Below are 17,975 nucleotides of genomic sequence, written 5' to 3'. Positions count from 1 at the left end.
GGTCACGTGAGCAGAGGGCGGAGCCAGTCAGGCGCTCTGGTCTGGTCACGTGAGCAGAGGGCGGAGCCAGTCAGGCGCTCTGGTCTGGTCACGTGATCAGAGGGCGGAGCCAAGCGGACCTGGGGAAGAAGCGATGGCGGCCCGGCGCTAACGCTAGCTAGCTCAACCAACACCCAGATTCAAGACTTTGACGGTTTATTTCCAAGTGATTAACGCTCGTCTGTGATGGCAGAGCCAGGCAGCAACGTACGGTATCAGGAGGTAAGACAGAAATGCTCGTTAGTATTCGACTAATTTGACATTTGGGCTAGCTCAGTTAGCCTAGCTACCGCAGTCGAGGCGAAGCAGCGGAGTTTTAAATACAGTGAAGAGTTTAAGATTGTCAGCTCGCAAATTACATTCTAAGTCACTAAGTGAGCTATAATTAAAGTAACATGCGTTTATGCAGTAATGGAAACCATTAGGTCGTTACAGACACACCCTGCAGTGGGTTGTTTACTAACCTTACATTAGCTAGCGATGGGCCCCGACTATCTCCTGCAGCCTGGGCCCGACTATCTCCTGCAGCCTGGGCCGGACTATCTCCTGCAGCCTGGGCCCGACTATCTCCTGTAGCCTGGGCCCCGACTATCTCCTGCAGTCTGGGCCCCGACTATCTCCTGCAGCCTGGGCCCCGACTATCTCCTGCAGCCTGGGCCCCGACTATCTCCTGCAGCCTGGGCCCCGACTATCTCCTGCTTAGGCTTTCTGGACAAAACAGTCGAAAGGAGCCAGTTATTTAACAGACAGACTCCTTTTTAATCAGTAACAGGGTGCAGCCAGTCTGATTCATTGGGGAACGATTGATAAGATACTATTTTATTATTTATTTTCTTTTTTTTACCTTTGTTTATCCATGTAAGCCCACTGAGACCAATGTCTCATTTAAAGTGGTGCCCTTCTTGCACAGCATACATCACAAACAATATAATAAGCAATATATAGCAATATAAAATGACATGTATTAACTTCCTAGCTAATAGCCTGCTAACTATCCATCCAATGGCACATCCTTGCATCGCACAGCCAGTGTCAGTGAGATGCTTTCTGATACTACACATGAGGTTTACAATAGATTTGAGGTTATTAAGCCAATGTGGTGTATGTGGTGTGTGTAGCACCGCACACTACAGCATCAGGACTAGTAGCCACTGGCTTCCCATGTCTTGGTTGTACATCATTGTGTTCTTGCTGTCCGTCCTTTCCAGCTGGTGAATGAGGAAGAGCCAGCCCAGAGCTCCATGGAGGCGGCCGCGCCCGATGCTCCTCCTCCCTACAGCAGCGTCGCAGCGGCCAACGCAGGTTAGCACAGGCCGTCTCTATACACACACACACACACACACACACACACACACACTTGAATCAATAAATCATTCACATTATAATTCCCATTGCATGGGGGGAAAGCTAGTTCTCCAAGGCCTCCTGAGAAAGCCAGAGCTGGAGGGTGTGAGGGAGCTCTTAAGCCTCTAATCACCTAGGTAACGTCATAGCAGGGTGTCACCTAGGTAACGTCATAGCAGGGTGTCACAGCGTCCAGCCTGGATAAATATCACCCCGGGCCAGTGTGGAACACATCAGCACTGGCCTGAATAGAAGCCATTCTGTTCTAGCTTTCTACTCTCTTTGGCGTTCTCTGTTTCTTAGTTTAGAACTAGGCTTAAAGATCAGGTTCTACACTAATATGTCTACAAGGTGTCCGAACTGTGTTTCCACCTGGCCTAGTGGATCCCAGCTAAACCCAGACTGACCTGTCTCTCACTCTCAATGTCCTCACAGCTTTCTAAACCCAGACTGACCTGTCTCACTCTCCATGTCCTCACAGCTTTCTAAACCCAGACTGACCTGTCTCACTCTCCATGTCCTCACAGCTTTCTAAACCCAGACTGACCTGTCTCACTCTCCATGTCCTCACAGCTTTCTAAACCCAGACTGACCTGTCTCTCACTCCATGTCCTCAGCTTTATAAACCCAGACTGACCTGTCTCACTCTCCATGTTATCACAGCTTTCTAAACCCAGACTGACCTGTCTCACTCTCCATGTCCTCAGCTTTCTAAACCCAGACTGACCTGTCTCACTCTCCATGTCCTCAGCTTTCTAAACCCAGACTGACCTGTCTCACTCTCACAGCTTACTAAACCCAGACTGACCTGTCTCACTCTCACAGCTTTCTAAACCCAGACTGACCTGTCTCACTCTCACAGCTTTCTAAACCCAGACTGACCTGTCTCACTCTCACAGCTTTCTAAACCCAGACTGACCTGTCTCACTCTCACAGCGTTCTTTGACTACAAGGAAGATGGAGGCCATTTCCCCACGCCCCCCTCCTACAGCGTGGCCACCACGCTGCCCTCCTACGACGAGGCGGAGAGGAGCAAGGCCGAGGTCCCCGGGAGGGTCACGGTACGACCTCTGACCTCCCACCCTCCAGGGCTTTAACACTCTCCTCCATGTTCAAGTCAATGGATAGGAAATGTTCTGGATTATTCTACAGTCAGAAAAGATTACATAGAAATATAGACATACTTTAGCTGTAGTATATTATCATTGGCTATATCATACTATCATACTATGATACATCACTTACAACATCTTGCAATGAATAGGCATTTTTAATCTTCAAAAAACACTATTGAAAAATTAATTAATCAATTAATTGTGAAAGGTGACCAGAATGTCTTCCCTCCCATGCAGGAGGAGGACTTTGTGACCAGAGACGAGTTTGAGGACGCGGACCAGCTGCGGATAGGCAACGATGGCATCTTCATGCTCACCTTCTTCAGTACGTGCTCCGCCAAGCCGGGACAGACACCTTAACTTGCCTCCTCATGAAGTAGTATTTGAGTATTTCTAAACGATCATGTCCTGACTTTTACTGTCTAATGTGTCAGTCGCCCCTGTGTTGATCCTGATTGGTTTGATTGATTGGTTGAGCGTCCTATCCTGTCCCTCCAGTGGCATTCCTCTTCAACTGGATTGGCTTCTTCCTGTCGTTCTGCCTGACCACCTCGGCCGCCGGCCGCTACGGGGCCATCTCTGGCTTCGGCCTGTCCCTCATCAAATGGGTCCTCATCGTCAGGGTAACATTAACCATGTTGTCTTAATCCAGTGTGAGTGGCTCAGCGCTAAGCTACTCCGCAGGGGTCCTGGAGAGAAGACACCCAGCTCCACAAAGCCCTGTTTTAGATGATCAAACGCTTCATAAGCATTGAATTGGTTGAACTGTTTAACTACAATGTTGCTGCCTAAGACTGGAGTCGGCTGACGACTTGCATGGAGAGCTTTCTCTCTCTGTCCTCATGTGGTCTCTCTCTTTCTCTCTCTCTCGTGTTCCAGTTCTCCACCTACTTCCCTGGCTACTTCGACGGCCAGTACTGGCTGTGGTGGGTGTTCCTGGCTCTGGGTACGTCTGCTGCCCTCACCAATCGCACGCGCCCTTTAGTCTCTCACGCTCAAGCCGATAGGCTCCGACAACACTTGATAGCATGTCATGGTACAACAGTTGTTTCTTAGTAATGTTAAATTAGTTTAAAACAAATTCCCCACGAGAGCCACCCACTAAACGAACATTTCAACTGACTTCAAAAGTAGAAAAGTGTTCAGAGTTCAGACTGGCCGCCAAGTCTCGTTCAGTAACGTGTGGCTCTGTCTCGTTCAGTAACGTGGGGCTCTGTCTCGTTCAGTAACGCGTGGCTCTGTCTCGTTCAGTAACGTGTGGCTCTGTCTCGTTCAGTAACGTGGGGCTCTGTCTCGTTCAGTAACGCGTGGCTCTGTCTGGTTCAGTAACGTGTGGCTCTGTCTGGTTCAGTAACGTGTGGCTCTGTCTCGTTCAGTAACGTGTGGCTCTGTCTCGTTCAGTAACGTGTGGCTCTGTCTCGTTCAGTAACGTGGGGCTCTGTCTCGTTCAGTAACGTGTGGCTCTGTCTGGTTCAGTAACGTGTGGCTCTGTCTGGTTCAGTAACGTGTGGCTCTGTCTCGTTCAGTAACGTGTGGCTCTGTCTGGTTCAGTAACGTGTGGCTCTGTCTCGTTCAGTAACGTGTGGCTCTGTCTGGTTCAGTAACGTGTGGCTCTGTCTCGTTCAGTAACGTGTGGCTCTGTCTGGTTCAGTAACGTGTGGTTCTGTCTGGTTCAGTAACGTGTGGCTCTGTCTCGTTCAGTAACGTGTGGCTCTGTCTCGTTCAGTAACGTGTGGCTCTGTCTCGTTCAGTAACGTGTGGCTCTGTCTCGTTCAGTAACGTGTGGCTCTGTCTCGTTCAGTAACGTGTGGCTCTGTCTCGTTCAGTAACGTGTGGCTCTCTTGTGCTCCGCCAGGGTTCATGCTGTTCATCAGAGGCTTCGTCAACTACTCCAGGGTCCGTAAGATGGCTGACCAATCCTACACCACCCTCCCCCGGACAAGAGTCCTCTTCATCTACTGATGGTGAGGTCTTCTCACCTCAACACCACACTGAACACTACCGCATCCAGCCGGTCCTCCTCCGTTTGACCAACACATAGTGAAGTCTGATTGGTTGAGCTACTGCAGTTCACTCACAAAGTCCTCCATTGTTCTGATGGCTTATAAAAATACTAGACTCATTTCAAACAGTATATTGAATAGACTGGTTTCTTTTCAGCTGCTTTGTGAACAAACTTCCCAGAACCAGGATGATAAAGAATATTGGATTTCGAAAACAGAAGCGCCAACTCTGCAAAAAAATTGAAAAAACCCAACTCCCATCACCAATCAGCAGAATGAAGACTTCTCATGAACATTCAGGAACTATGTGATTTGTTTTATTGTTTCTTTTCAAACCTTAATAATGGATATTGATAAATGGTAATAGTCATTTTAACTCTGTACTCATTAGTGGTGAATGTTCAGTGCTATTTCCATTTTAAGTCTGTAACATATGGGTAATTATATCATTTGTTGGTGGTGTACAAGCATGCCTCTGCCCCACAAGCGCATAGGGAACAGTCTTATATACAGGTGGTAACACTACAGGTCCACAGGTACACTTATGTCTACTAGCGATCCATTATAGACTTGCTATGATCAAGCAGACCATCTTCAATTATGTTAGTATCACCTCATTGATCCTGATTTAGTATATGTAGACATTTGTATGTAAACGGAATATATTGGCAAATTGCTGAATATAGAGATTTTCGTTCTATGATTCAATCATGAAATCAAGTCCTCATGCCTGCTTCCCCCTAGTGGTCATACAGTGACTCGTACACATTGACTTGTTGTGCTTCCTCATTCTAGCCAGTAGTGGGCAGTGTTCTTTACTACTTTTATGAGTTATGAACTCTTCAAAAAAGGTAGAATCATAACATGAGATGTGCAAACGTACGTGTCCATGTTTGTGAATGATGGTGGTGCTGGTCAGAGGGGTACGTCGGGCTCAGATACGTGTGTGCATCTGAAGTTAGGATTCTAACCCTAGGGGTTTTACTATGAGTCTATGTTTATTCTATTTGTATGAAGGTAATTGAAAGATGTTTATTTTTTTCTTATGTTTAGAGTGAATTCTCACAGGATGGTGCGGGGTGTAGAGTAGTAGTTATTGAACCGGGGGTGGGGGAGGGGGGGGGGGGTGTAGAGAGTAGTCGTTATTGAAACTATGTTGTTATCAAAGAATGTCGTAAGCAGGTGCACTTTTAGATCATACCAATAAAAACTGGGGTTTTCTCCATATAGGCCATCTGAATCTCCACACGTATAGTATCCTCATGCAATGCAATGTCACATGATTACCAAAAGGCTGCATTTATTTCTCCTGGTTAGTTTGTATTGCTGGACCCAGCCTGGCGCCCCTGTGTGCTGGTCTGCTAACGGTTTAGACTCGACAGACGGACCTCTGTGTGCTGGACCATCTGCAGACGGGCACCAGGCCCCCACACTCTCACTCATCTGTGTGCATCCTTATGCTTTTATTGTTATGAGCTGTTTCAAACTGTAAAAAGCTTTGTGTCTAATAAAGGTTCCCTTTAAAGCGTTGTTCCTAGTCTGCGCTGGTCTGTGGGTTGTGAGTTGGGACAGTTCTCTAGTCAAATAAACTCAGACAGTTGGCAGGTTTACATGTATTAACTTATCACCCATCTTGTCGATCGTCAGGCTGTTTTACAATCCATTCATGTACATGTAGGCGTGATTCAGCATTACATAAAGTTAGTGAGCAGCAACAGTACAGTCCATTGAGGTTAGTAGTATTAGTGAGCAGCTGAGTTTGCTACAATCATCTTCTCATATGTGGAGGGATGAATCATCTGGTTACTCGATGCTTGTGAAATTTCATCACACAGATGTGTATCAGTCAGTCAGTGAAGGCTCTTTGAACTGACCTAAGGTTTCTCAGACAGTCTAAACCTACTGTAGAACTACTGAAGTTCTCCGTCACGGAGAACTTCTTTCTACTGATATGATTGTTAGTCTAGGACTGAACCTAATGTGTCTGTGGGAAACGAGCCCCTCAGAATAGCTACTGGAAAATGAGAATTGTCTTCGCCTCCCGATCCACCACCATGTTTTACTGAAGTGTGCGTTTGCCCCGCCCCTACAGGAAGCATAACCGGTGTAGGGGCGTGGCCAGGGAGGGTGCAGGGTGACTGTCCTCTCAGTAGTCCCCTCACCCCTGACCCCTGACCACACCCCTCACTCCCCCTGACCACACCCCTCACTCCCCCGGGTCAGACAGGCGTCTCGGTAGGAAGAACACGGCCTTCTGCCCGATGTGGGTTCTGTGGCCCAGTTTGGGTTTGCCGTTCTTCTTCAGGCCCACGTACCAGCCCTTCTCCTGGTACTTCTGAGACCGGTAGGTGTTGTAGTGGTTCTCCTCGATGTTCTCAAGGAAGGAACATTCTTCAGTTAGTGTGGGCTGGGAGGGAGAAGAACACAAACAGAAACATCTTCACTCAGCTCCAGCTCCAACGCTGGGGTAAGGGTGATGATTTTGGTTGATGCATTTTCAATGAAACGTAGAATAGTGTCCGATGCCCACAGGGTCAGCTGTGTGAGGATCTGAGGCGAGCGCAGTGTGGCGCACGTCAAGACCGCTCACAGACCATTCACAGACCGATCACAGACCATTCACAGACCATTCACAGACCGTTCACAGACCATTCACAGACCATTCACAGACCGTTTGATACTCACTGAGCCGTGCAGCTGCCCTTCTCTGTTCATGGCCAAGTATCTCCCTGCCGCGCTGCCCTGGATGACCACCACGCCTGGGGCCAAGGCCTTCACCCGCAGGACATCTGTCAGGGAGGGGGGGGGGGGGGGGGGTCAGCCATGCTGCTGGGTGGAGGAGGCTGACCAGATAAGTCAATTGAAACCTTTCACCTAATCTCTAAAAATACTCGGATAGCGAGAGAGAATGACAAGGGCAAACTTTGTAGAGATGGCACCCGGGCCAAAAGAAATGTGACGTCATGTGGTGACTGAGGCACTTTGTGTCCCCGTGTTCCTCGGGTTATCAGCACCATTGTAACATTCAGAGGTGTTTCTTTGAGAAAAGTGGATTCCGAAACAGCGTGAATGATGATAGCTGTAACTGTCGACCTTTTAGTTCTGCGTGTGACCATGTTGTTCTGTGTGTGTGACGGGGGGGTCGTGATGGTGACAGGATAAGATAACTTAAGATAAGATAACTTATCCCCTGTTTAAGATAAGAATCCCCTGTCCGGTGGGGGCGTTTCAGTAGTGAGAATGTGGGAGTAAAGAATCTACATAATAGAGAATATGACCAGAAGGGGGGATTCTCTCTCGGCCACTCTAAACATGTCTCCATGTTTAGAACAATAACAATAACAACAATAACAATGAACAATAACATTCTTTGCAGTAGTAGCCTTCTGTAACAGAGTAAGGAGTGACTACTTTCCTCAAGTTAATATAGGCTACATAACCTGAATTAAATTGATGTAATTTCTTAAAACAAGAGCATGCATTAAAGGCTTTGTATAATAAAAAGCGTATAGGTTTTACAATTACCTCAACCTTAAACACAGTCATCGTAAACCGCGTAAAGCATGTGAATATTTGAAACCACCCAATACACCTTTGCTATACTGGCCTTACTGTGAATGTCACTCTCCTCCCTCCTGCCTCCCACTGTCCCGTCGGGAAACAGCTGCAGATGATGTCCGCCATTCATGCAGTAGAGGCGAGTTGGCTTTTTGTAGTCCTGCAGGTTGATCCCGAGTCTCTCCGGACCCGTGGATAGAGTTACTTCTCCATCCTTCATCATGATTACGCGCGTAGCCTATGATTCACACGCAGAGGCGCCACCTGCTGATCCAGAGAGCACTCGAAAAGATCCAACCTTGCGGGAGGAATCGAGAATTGATGGAAGACGGAAGTATGTTTGGACTTTGTTGTCACCCGTAGAAGCAACAATGATCGGGTGTCATGGGAGCCCGGTGTCCGTTACCGGAGGGCGCGTCATCACCTGCAGCAGCCAGAGGCAGCCATCCTCCCTCTGACAGAACCATCCTCCCCCTGACAGAACCATCCTCCCTCTGACAGAACCATCCTCCCTCTGACAGAACCAACCTTCCTTTGATAGAACCATCCTCCCTCTGACAGAACCAACCTTCCTCTGACAGAACCAACCGTCCTCTGACAGAACCATCCTCCCTCTGACAGAACCAACCTTCCTCCCTCTGACAGAACCGACCTTCCTCTGACAGAACCAACCTTCCTCTGACAGAACCAGCCTCCCTCTGACAGAACCATCCTCCCTCTGACAGAACCAACCTCCCTCTGACAGAACCATCCTTCCTCTGACAGAACCAGCCTCCCTCTGACAGAACCATCCTCCCTCTGACAGAACCAGACTTCCCCTGACAGAACCAACCTCCCCCTGACAGAACCAGCCTTCCTCTGACAGAACCATCCTCCCTCTGACAGAACCAGACTTCCCCTGACAGAACCAACCTCCCCCTGACAGAACCAGCCTTCCTCTGACAGAACCATCCTTCCTCTGACAGAACCAACCTTCCTCTGACAGAACCATCCTCCCTCTGACAGAACCATCCTCCCTCTGACAGAACCATCCTCCCTCTGATAGAACCATCCTCCCTCTGACAGAACCAACCTTCCTCTGACAGAACCAACCTTCCTCCCTCTGACAGAACCGACCTTCCTCTGACAGAACCAACCTTCCTCCCTCTGACAGAACCTTCCTCCCTCTGACAGAACCAACCTTCCTCCCTCTGACAGAACCGACCTTCCTCTGACAGAACCTTCCTCCCTCTGACAGAACCTTCCTCCCTCTGACAGAACCAACCTTCCTCTCTCTGATAGAACCAACCTTCCTCTGACAGAACCAACCTTCCTCTGGCAGAACCAAACTTCCTCTGACAGAACCAACCTTCCTCTGACAGAACCAACATCCCTCTGACAGAACCAACCTTCCTCTTACAGAACCAACCTTCCTCTGACAGAACCAACCTTCCTCTGACAGAACCATCCTCCCTCTGACAGAACCAACAGAGAGAACCAATCTCGCACTGACAGAACCATCCTCCCTCTGACAGAACTAACCTTCCTCTGACAGAACCAACTGTCCTCTGACAGAACCAGCCTTCCTCTGGCAGAACCAACCTTCCTCTGACAGAACCAACCTTCCTCCCTCTGACAGAACCAACCTCCCTCTGACAGAACCAACCTTCCTGAAAGGGATACACCAGGTGAAGTCTTCAAAATGTTTTGCACTAAAACTGCAGCCAGTGAACTATTGACCACAGTCACGTGACAGCCTCTTCACAACCCTTCCTTCCAGAGGCCTACAGCATGGCCCTCTTCACAACCCTTCCTTCCAAAGGCCTATAGTACGGCCAGAAGGACCCCCATGATGAGGCCCTTATGGAGCTGTTGCCTCCATCATGACTCATCAGTGAGTTTGGCCACGTCTTGAATTGAGCAGACAGCAACATGTGATCCAAGCTATCAAGACACATGAGAATAGATGTGTGTTTATTGGACACACAAATGCTTATCCTGATGTGCTGATGAATAAAAGTGTCTTACAGTGAGTTTACTGTTGAGTTAATATGATCATATCAGTATACGTGCTCGTTTTGAAAAGTACCACACAACAAAAGACAATACAGTTCAACATTTAATTGAGTGGAGGAAAAAGACCAACATGATTCACTCTACAGAGAAGAAATAATACAGAGGATATAGAAAACTATTATTTGCAGACAAACACACCACAATTTCTTTACAATGGATTATATATATACACACAACTGAAATTTGAAGCAAAACAAAGCTTTAAAGAAAGCATATCAGTGAAACATGATCTGCCCTTGATAATTCTTAAAAGTTAATGTCTGCATATGTTTTATACAAAATAGAATTTCAAACAATATTTGGGTAGTGCAAATTTTCAGGTTCAAGCTGGTTGATTACTTTCACAAGCAGTTTTTGTGTGTGATGAGAGACGGACTCCTATTGAATTCACAGTATTACACAATATGACCAAAGTCATAAGGATAAAATACAAAAATGTTATAAAACAAAGTACTGTACATTTGTCTGTTAATCAAGCTATTTAAGTCTACACTGAAATATGCTGCTTTAAATGTTTGTATATGCTTTGGTCACCTGGTATGTTGAGTGTCAGAGGCTGTGCGCTCTGAATGAACTATGAACTAGGAACTAGTTTTACTGAGCTGAGGTCAAACATTTCCTGAATCTGTCCTGCAGAGATTGGAGATTAGTCAGCTGAACTACATGTGAACTTTCCTCTATGATAAATTTATAATTGAAAAAAAAACATTGGAAAAAAAAACAAACAAGTGAAATCTATTTTCCAAACATCATAATGAAATATCTCTAAAATCTATTGCATATTATGAGTTCCTTGTCAAAGATGCAGTATCCATCATCCCAGTGAGAAAAGCCCATACGTTCTTGACAAGGTGAGGCAAGGTCCTGGTAAAGTATGTGTCTGGATAACCCTCTACAGAGGAAGAAACAGCAGCACAGATGGAGAACGCTGGATGTGAAAGTAAGCCTTGATCAACCCTTATTTAAGTAGTTTAGAGGGATTGTTTGCAGAACTAGTTGAATTGTAATTAAAGAGAAAAACACAAGCATCCATTTGGGGTGTACATGTGGGTTGAGTTTGTTAAGTGAGGGTAAAACACTTACCTGAACTGCCAAGTGAACATTTCCTCAAAAACCACAACACAAGCACACAACGTTGGGAATCAAAAGTGAATGTTTTTGGTTTATAGTCTCTAAATGTACACCGATGACCATATATCAGTCAGAATAACGATCAAACCAATGACAACCTGAGCATGGTAGTTGTTGATAATAATCACTGCTGTAGCTTCCTACTGGACGTTGGCATAGTGAGTCAGAGAGACAGAGGAGGGTTCCCCCCAGAGATCAACCACAGCAAAATAACTCAAACATTTTAATGCAGTTAGAGTAGAATCACACTGCATCTTCCTACAACGGCGTAATAACCAAGATCCACAATTATCCTCCAATTCCTCAAACATGTACAGTGGGAGCCACTGCCATACAGGTACGTGTACGATTCTATGAAAACAAACATACTCTAGATTAATAAAAAGTCATGACCCCCTTGTACTGTAGATTCACATTCATGTTGATACCTGGGTTGATTTGTGCTTTGAAACACAACCAATATGACGAGGGTAAGAAAAAGCATGATGATAAAGCAGAGGAAAGCAGACTGGTAATGTGCTAGTGACAACACAATGATAATAGACATGTTACAAAACATTTACAACTCCCATTCATATCCACATAATACAGGTGTAGAGAAAGGGCTGTTAGACATATAAACCTAGGCTATGTGAACACACCACTAATGTGTAGAAACTCTGTTTCTTTTAGTTTCATTTCATTCATAGTAGTTTTCATTCATCATTATTATTCCAATCAAGATGAACTTTGAGCACTGTTGTTTCCAAGACTTTATTTTCTGTATCTAATAAAGTCTTTATTTTCCGTATCTAATAGTCTTTGACAGAGTACGCACGGGTTGTTTGTGTGGACGTTGCTAGAATGAGCGAGTTTTCCAAAATTGAAGAACAAAGCGAAAAATAGAATTTGGCACTGAGAGAGCTCTGAGAGCGAAGATAAGTGCTTCCTGTCCTCCTCAACAACGCTAGTCTGATGGTCACATGATCAAGTGCTAGAAACACTGGGGTTTTCCTAACCAGACAAGCCACAAACACACATGTATTCCTGCCTACACACACACACACACACACACACACACACACACACACACACACACACACACACACACACACACACACACACACACACACACACACACACACACACACACACACACACACACACACTCATAGAGTGGGATTTAGGAGGCAGGTTGCCTGGGTGAGGTAAGAGGGGAGGAAGTGATGTAGAGGTTGGTGTGTGATCAGTGTGAGACACTCTCCCAAGTCATGTCGGGTTGACCCACTGCATCTGCATGCTGGGCTCAATTCCAATACAATTCCATCAATATATCCATAAGCTGTTTCCATCAAAAAGTGGATTTTTGCATAAATGTAATGAAAACTGTGTGAAGCTGTGAGCTGAGCCTGGAGCCGTCAACACAACACCCCATCTCCCAGAGGGGGACATCGGAAACCATAGCAACCAGCTCTACTGGTTTGGGAAGTGGCGGTTCTGTCCAGCGAGTCACGTCTAACTGGTTCAGTCTACCTGCTCTACCCCGCCCTCCTCTTCCTGATTGGCCGACCGCCCAGCGAGTCACATCTAACTGGTTCAGTCTACCTGCTCTACTCCGCCCTCCTCTTCCTGATTGGCCGACCGCCCAGCGAGTCACATCTAACTGGTTTAGTCTACCTGCTCTACTCCGCCTTCCTCTTCCTGATTGGCTGACGCAACTATCTATCATATTCCAGTAATAACCTGCAAATCTTAAGATGACAAGTCATTAGTTTGAATCCATTAGTGATGTCTGTCCTCACATTTTCCTTTAAAGCGTTTAGTCTGGGGGAAAGTGCTACAGAGCATATTGAACCAAGTATTGAACAGATCACGGGGAGCGAGCAGATTGTGAACATCTAAGCCTCTTCATTCATAAGGATCACTTGTTCTGAGTTCACGTCGAGGACCAGAGAGCTGCCAATGTTAAGATGAACACGGCTGGTTCAGAACAGGAGAAATACGACTGCGTCACAGAACAATCCCATCCAATCAGAGGACTCCGGGGGGGTTAGATGGGAAATGAAGATCGTTGAACAGCTCAGTTAGAGAGAGAATGGATCAAATCAAACTTTCAAGCTAAAAAGGCACATTTTTCCCTTTTGTAAAAGACGTGTAAACCTGCTTGCAGTAGAAGAGCTGGTCTGACTGACAATGTTTTCCTTACAAAGCAGAATTTCATGTGACGCCTTTAAACGCAGCAAAGCAATATAAATATGTTTCTGAAATGACGCATAACAGAAACTAAATTCTGCTTCGTGTGTTGATACCAATACCTTGTTACAACAATCTTATATGAAACTAGAGGAATACACAAATCTGTTGATAGCAAGAGTTATAGTTTCATGGAAGTTGCCTCTGCTCAGGTAACTGATCTTTAAAACGGTATAAACTGTGACTAAATTGAGAAAGGTAAAAAATATGATCATTACCTGTACATATATACGTGTTTTATCGACTTATAGATACGATGTCAGAATCCTGAGACGATATGGGTGGTTAGTTTAATTCAATCCTTGATTATCTGTAATCTTAATGAAAATGTATACTTGTTATTATATACTGTATCTTAAACCATTTAACAAACAAACAAGAAAAACAAGCTGTTCTCTGGCTCTGTCTGTTCTGCGCCTCCTCTCTGCCCCTCCACAGAACCAGCGGATAACATTGCATACTCGCTCCCTCTCTCCTCCTCTCTCTCTCTCCTTTCCTTATCACAAATCTCCTCTCATTCCTCTACCCTCTCTCTCTCTCTCTCTCTCTCTCGGGGGAGTGTGAGGTGAGGGGGGGGGGGGGGGGGGTTTAAGGCATCGTGTCTCCCGAGGGCCTCAGTCATTTCTGGTGGAAGAGCAGCGGTTTGACGCTGCCGGCCTTGAATTTTGGTAACTGGTTGGTGATGATCTCGGCCAGCATCTCGGGGAACTCCACGCTCAGGGTCTTGTTGACGAACGTGTAGAAGCAGAAGTTGAGGAGGCCGCCCACCATCTGGACCGGCGCACAGGGAAGGAACGTCACCACAAGATCAGACACGTGTTCCCGAGAGACACATTCACACAGAACATCAACTGAAACGTTGTTTGTATCCACTGTGGTGGGTGAATCATCGCAGAACTATTTATTTGCAGCCTCGGAACGGGATTCAGGAGAGGTCTGGAGGCAAATATATCTACTACACGCTCCCACATTCAAAAAGCTGGAATCCCTTAAAACACAATGTTCCTCCTGTAGCGTGGACCTAGGCCTACAGGTGTGTGTGTGTCCCTACAGGTGTGTGTGTGTCCCCCTACAGGTGTGTGTGTATGTCCCTACAGGTGTGTGTCCCCCCCTACAGGTGTGTGTGTCCCCCTACAGGTGTGTGTGTCCCCCTACAGGTGTGTGTGTCCCCCTACAGGTGTGTGTGTACCCCTACAGGTGTGTGTGTCCCCCTACAGGTGTGTGTGTCCCCCTACGGGTGTGTGTGTCCCCCTACAGGTGTGTGTGTCCCCCTACAGGTGTGTGTGTACCCCTACAGGTGTGTGTGTGTCCCTACAGGTGTGTGTGAACCCCTCCAGGTGTGTGTGTTCCCCTCCAGGTGTGTGTGTACCCCTACAGGTGTGTGTCCCCCTCCAGGTGTGTGTGTCCCTACAGGTGTGTGTGTGTCCCTACAGGTGCGTCTCCCTACCTCGTGCATGGAGTCCAGCAGCTTGGTGAGCTGGTAGAACCTCTGCCAGTTCTGGCTGGAGTTCTCCTCTCTCTTCACGATGGCTTTGCCCAGCTCCTTGATGTAGGACATCCTGATCTCGTCAAACACCGTCTGGCTCTTCAGACCGTCCTTTGGCACTGAGGGGGGAGAGGACTGGGAATGAGAACCTTCTGAGAGAGACAGAGAGAGGGAGAGACAGAGAGAGAGAGACAGAGAGAGAAATAGAGAGAGAGACAGAAAGAGAGAGAGAGACAAAGAAAGAGAGAGGCCGAGAGAGAGGGGGGAAGGGACAGAAAGAGAGAGAAAGAGACAGAGAGAGACAGAAAGAGAGAGACGGAGAGAGAGAGCGAGACAGAGAGAGAGAGACAGAGAGACAGAGAGAAAGAGAGAGAAAGAAACAGAGTGAAAGAGACAGAGAAAGAGAGAGACAGAAAGAGAGACAGAGAGAGACAGAGAGCGAGACAGAGAAAGAGAGACACAGAGAGAGAGAGAGAGAGAGAGAGAGAGAGAGAGAGAGAGAGAGAGAGAGACTCACCTGTGCTAAGCAGCAGCAGGACTTTCATACACAGGTACTCATCATGGGATACCTGCAGCCTGACAAACTCACTGGAGATCTTCAACATCTGCTCACACTGGTCTGCCATGTAGGGCAGCTTCATGCGCTCCCTGAGGGGGGACAGAGAGACCTTTGACCTTTAGCACTCCCTTCATTGGCTTAATTAGTAGGACCTTCAAGGATCAGGCCATTCCGCCAAATAAACATGAAACATGAAAAATTAAAACCAACAGGAGAGAGGGAGAGGGAGAGAGAGAGAGAGCGAGAGCGAGATAGAGGGAGAGAGAGAGAGAGAGAGGGAGAGAGAGAGAGAGAGAGAGAGAGGGAGAGATAGAGGGAGAGGGAGAGAGAGAGGGAGGGAGAGAGAGAGAGAGCGAGATAGAGGGAGAGAGAGAGAGAGGGAGAACTTTAGTGATCCAGACTGAGCCGGAGTGTGCGTACTCGTTGATGACGAGGTCGGGGGCGAAGCAGAGCATGTCTCCGTTACACTGCTGGTAGGACCTCCAGCCCAGGCCGAACGACATGAGGAACAGCCAGGAGCACTGCAGCAGGGTCATCTGGTCGTCCAGGTGCAGGTTACGGAACCCTAAGAACACAGAATAGATAGAGAATGTATTTGCAGTATTCAGTAACAAGTACCAGTACAGGTACATTGGGATTCTTGTCATCGCCCCATCACTAATCAATTCCCCATTCCAGTCCTTGATACGCAGATAGACATTTAAAAGTTCCCAAACTGGCAATTTACTATCTGTAGTACTCAGAACTCAGACTGACAACAGGTTCTAGAGCACCGAGGTTCCAGAGCACCCTGAGGTTCCAGAGCACCCTGAGGTTCCAGAGCACCCTGAGGTTCCAGAGCACCCTGAAGTTCTAGAGCACCCTGAAGTTCTAGAGCACCCTGAAGTTCTAGAGCACCCTGAAGTTCTAGAGCACCCTGAAGTTCTAGAGCACCGAGGTTCCAGAACACCCTGAAGTTCTAGAATACCCTGAAGTTCTAGAACACCCTGAAGTTCCAGAGCACCCTGAAGTTCTAGAGCACCCTGAAGTTCTAGAGCACCCTGAAGTTCTAGAGCACTGAGGTTCCAAAACACCCTGAAGTTCTAGAATACCCTGAAGTTCTAGAACACCCTGAAGTTCCAGAGCACCCTAAGGTTCCATACAACCCTGAGGTTCTAGTGCACCCTGAGGCTCTGGAACCCTGTCCAGTTCCTACCTGGCAGAGCCTTGGCCCAGTTCCTACCTGGGAGAGCCTTGGCCCAGTTCCTACCTGGCAGGGCCTTGGCCCAGTTCCTACCTGGCAGGGCCTTGGCCCAGTTCCTACCTGGCAGGGCCTTGGCCCAGTTCCTACCTGGCAGGGCCTTGGCCCAGTTCCTACCTGGGAGAGCCTTGGCCCAGTTCCTACCTGGGAGAGCCTTGGCCCAGTTCCTACCTGGCAGGGCCTTGGCCCAGTTCCTACCTGGCAGGGCCTTGGCCCAGTTCCTACCTGGGAGAGCCTTGGCCCAGTTCCTACCTGGCAGGGCCTTGGCCCAGTTCCTACCTGGCAGGGCCTTGGCCCACTTGACGGCGGAGATGACCTGCCGGCCGCCCAGCCGGTTCAGGGTGGTCATGAGGCGCGTGGAGGTGTCGGGGACCGTGCTGTCGTAGCCGGCGTAGATGGTGTCCGGCTCGATGGCCTTGAGCAGCGACAGCATGGTGGGGATGAGCTGGGGCATGGACTTGGGCACCAGGGCGCGGGCCTCGGGCAGGGGCGGGGGGGTCAGCTCGGCGGGGGCCGTCTGCTGGATGCCCTTTAGACGGTTCAGCTTCTTGGTCTTGCGAGCTGTGGGGGGAGGGGGGAGGGGAGGGAGGGAGGAGGGGGTTGAAAACCTCTCTGCAGGAGGAAATTGCGAGCGCATATGTTTTCACAATCCCCAATTTCTTCTCTGTGTGAGAGAAGGGGGGGGGGGGGGGGGATGGTACCTTCCAGGTTCATGTCAGTGTGAGAGGAGAGGAGTGGGGGGGGAGATGGTACCTTCCAGGTTCATGTCAGTGTGAGAGGAGGGGGGAGGGGAGATGGTACCTTCCAGGTTCATGTCAGTGTGAGAGGAGAGGAGGGGGGAGGGGGAGATGGTACCTTCCAGGTTCATGTCAGTGTGAGAGGAGAGGAGGGGAGGGAGAGATGGTACCTTCCAGGTTCATGTCAGTGTGAGAGAAGGGGGGGGGGGGAGATGGTACCTTCCAGGTTCATGTCAGTGTGAGAGGAGAGGAGGGGGGGGGGGGGATGGTACCTTCCAGGTTTATGTCAGTGTGAGAGGAGAGGAGGGGGGAGGAGAGATGGTACCTTCCAGGTTCATGTCAGTGTGAGAGGAGAGGAGGGGGGGGGGAGATGGTACCTTCCAGGTTTATGTCAGTGTGAGAGGAGAGGAGGGGGGGGGGAGATGGTATCTTCCAGGTTCATGTCAGTGAGAGAGGAGAGAAGGGGGGGGAGGGAG

General features: G+C 48.2%; 3 protein-coding genes across 4 annotated transcripts in view; 1 reads left to right on the top strand and 2 right to left on the bottom strand.

The window, feature by feature from the left end:
* Nucleotides 1-114: 114 nt before the first annotated feature.
* On the top strand, nucleotides 115-6,031 carry LOC311326465 (NEDD4 family-interacting protein 1-like). The gene is made up of 8 exons (XM_084459352.1): nucleotides 115-261; nucleotides 1,248-1,341; nucleotides 2,320-2,444; nucleotides 2,736-2,823; nucleotides 2,997-3,121; nucleotides 3,378-3,444; nucleotides 4,354-4,462; nucleotides 4,659-6,031. Exons 1-7 carry the CDS (start codon nucleotides 226-228, stop codon nucleotides 4,458-4,460), a joined length of 642 nt encoding a protein of 213 aa, XP_084315478.1. The 5' UTR covers nucleotides 115-225; the 3' UTR covers nucleotides 4,461-4,462; nucleotides 4,659-6,031.
* Nucleotides 6,032-6,707: 676 nt separating this feature from the next.
* LOC311326626 (putative fibroblast growth factor 1) lies at nucleotides 6,708-8,282 on the bottom strand (the record flags this gene model as incomplete). The annotated part of the gene is made up of 3 exons (XM_084459562.1): nucleotides 6,708-6,908; nucleotides 7,187-7,290; nucleotides 8,114-8,282. 3 exons carry the CDS (start codon nucleotides 8,280-8,282, stop codon nucleotides 6,708-6,710), a joined length of 474 nt encoding a protein of 157 aa, XP_084315688.1.
* Nucleotides 8,283-10,220: 1,938 nt separating this feature from the next.
* The window catches only part of nr3c1 (nuclear receptor subfamily 3, group C, member 1 (glucocorticoid receptor)), a 48,530-nt gene continuing 40,775 nt past the window's right edge, over nucleotides 10,221-17,975 (bottom strand). Inside the window, exons 5-10 of one of the 2 annotated variants that reach the window (XR_014631071.1) lie at nucleotides 17,042-17,323; nucleotides 15,943-16,087; nucleotides 15,481-15,611; nucleotides 14,925-15,082; nucleotides 12,352-14,248; nucleotides 10,221-12,275 (exon numbers count right to left, since the gene is read on the bottom strand). Coding sequence is in view for 1 of the 2 variants with exons in the window: in XM_084459504.1 (XP_084315630.1) it covers nucleotides 14,096-14,248; nucleotides 14,925-15,082; nucleotides 15,481-15,611; nucleotides 15,943-16,087; nucleotides 17,042-17,323 (869 nt within the window). In the remaining variant the exon portion in view is untranslated. Of the gene's footprint in view, nucleotides 14,249-14,924; nucleotides 15,083-15,480; nucleotides 15,612-15,942; nucleotides 16,088-17,041; nucleotides 17,324-17,975 lie in introns of both variants that reach the window. The other variant, XM_084459504.1, reaches the window with a different exon arrangement.

Source organism: Borostomias antarcticus (assembly GCF_949987555.1).
Source record: "Borostomias antarcticus genome assembly, chromosome: 28".
In the NCBI taxonomy this organism is placed as follows: Eukaryota; Metazoa; Chordata; class Actinopteri; order Stomiiformes; family Stomiidae; genus Borostomias; species Borostomias antarcticus.
The sequence above is the reverse complement of the archived record's forward strand: the minus strand, read 5'-3'. Positions and strand labels throughout refer to the sequence as shown.

Excerpts from the sequence above, each read along its gene's own strand:
- LOC311326465 (XM_084459352.1), top strand. The coding sequence starts at position 226 with ATGGCAGAGCCAGGCAGCAACGTACGGTATCAGGAG. Across the intron at positions 2,824-2,996 it reads CTTCATGCTCACCTTCTTCA|TGGCATTCCTCTTCAACTGG; the intron begins GTACGTGCTCCG and ends CTGTCCCTCCAG. Across the intron at positions 3,122-3,377 it reads AATGGGTCCTCATCGTCAGG|TTCTCCACCTACTTCCCTGG; the intron begins GTAACATTAACC and ends CTCGTGTTCCAG.